The 1,145-nt window shown below is 23.9% G+C and overlaps 1 protein-coding gene across 2 annotated transcripts in view; it reads left to right on the forward strand.

Annotated features, from left to right (window-relative positions):
- The window catches only part of LOC100162654, a 14,663-nt gene that overhangs the window by 10,895 nt on the left and 2,623 nt on the right, over window positions 1–1,145 (forward strand). For both annotated transcript variants that reach the window (XM_029485603.1, XM_029485606.1), the window contains exon 6: window positions 564–701. In XM_029485603.1, coding sequence (XP_029341463.1) covers window positions 564–701 — 138 coding nt within the window. The remainder of the gene's footprint in view (window positions 1–563; window positions 702–1,145) is intronic.

Here is a 1,145-nt window from a genome sequence, read left to right on the forward strand (position 1 = left end):
ATATTCTGCTTTGGAATATAAAATTAAAACCCAATGTTGTCATTCAAAAAATTAAAAAACTTAAAAAATTATAAGGATAAAAAATATTTAAAAATATAATTTTTCAAGAAAAATATTGTTTTATAAGCGACTTGAAACTATGTAAAAAAATATTTTCAAAAAAATGTACACTTTCTGAAATAATGAGTGTTCTATGATAAAAGAATCACCCAGTATATGTTATGTAAGAGTTAATACAGCAGGTAATATGTAACTTTTTATTCTCTGGGGATGATTAACAAACATTAACAAAAACCGGTCAAGTATTATGAAATTACTATATTATTGTAAGGACAACTTAAATACTCGGGACAAAACATTATGGTTTACTGACACTACCAGGTCTGTGTGACATTGTGACCACAACAAATTGACAATAGTAACAATATGAAAATAATATTGATATAATAATAATATAATATATTAAGAGAAGGCTGATAATAATACATTATAATATAATCCCATATATATATATTAATATATTATACTAATATGTTTAATTACTATCAATTTGATTTTTTTAGGTCTAATGAAAATAATGAAACAAGCAAGAGGCTTATGAAATTTGTTTTTAACAATTTATGTGAAAAAAGCAAATATATTTCAACTCTGGACAAGGAAGTTACGGGTATACCTGCACCATATGTTGATATTATAAAATGGTAAGCATATTTAAAATCTTAGTTAAAAGTCATACAATTTATGAAAGTAATTAATTTTAATTATTTTTTATTAGTTTAAACTTAAAAGTAATGATTAATATTTGTATTATCAAATAAATTCAATTAAGGTGTACTTATACTGACCCTGTTTAAGGAGTTCATTATAGGCAATATTCTGTGTGTTTGCATGCGAGTCCCCTGTGTTCACGCAAAGTCAATAACACTGCATATAACACTCAAATTACAAATGTGAATTTTAGTAAAACACTGAAACTTAGTTTCATATTTCCAATAATATAGCCTATTGAGTGACGTATAGTATCAACACTTATACAAATTGTAGAATAGAAGTTTATTTATGCCTGTATATGAAAATTATATATTACTATTTCGATTTTAATGATTTATATTAGTAATTAAAATATCGAAAAGACTTTTATACAG

This window comes from Acyrthosiphon pisum, chromosome X (genome assembly GCF_005508785.2).
Source record: "Acyrthosiphon pisum isolate AL4f chromosome X, pea_aphid_22Mar2018_4r6ur, whole genome shotgun sequence".
Taxonomy (NCBI): Eukaryota; Metazoa; Arthropoda; class Insecta; order Hemiptera; family Aphididae; genus Acyrthosiphon; species Acyrthosiphon pisum.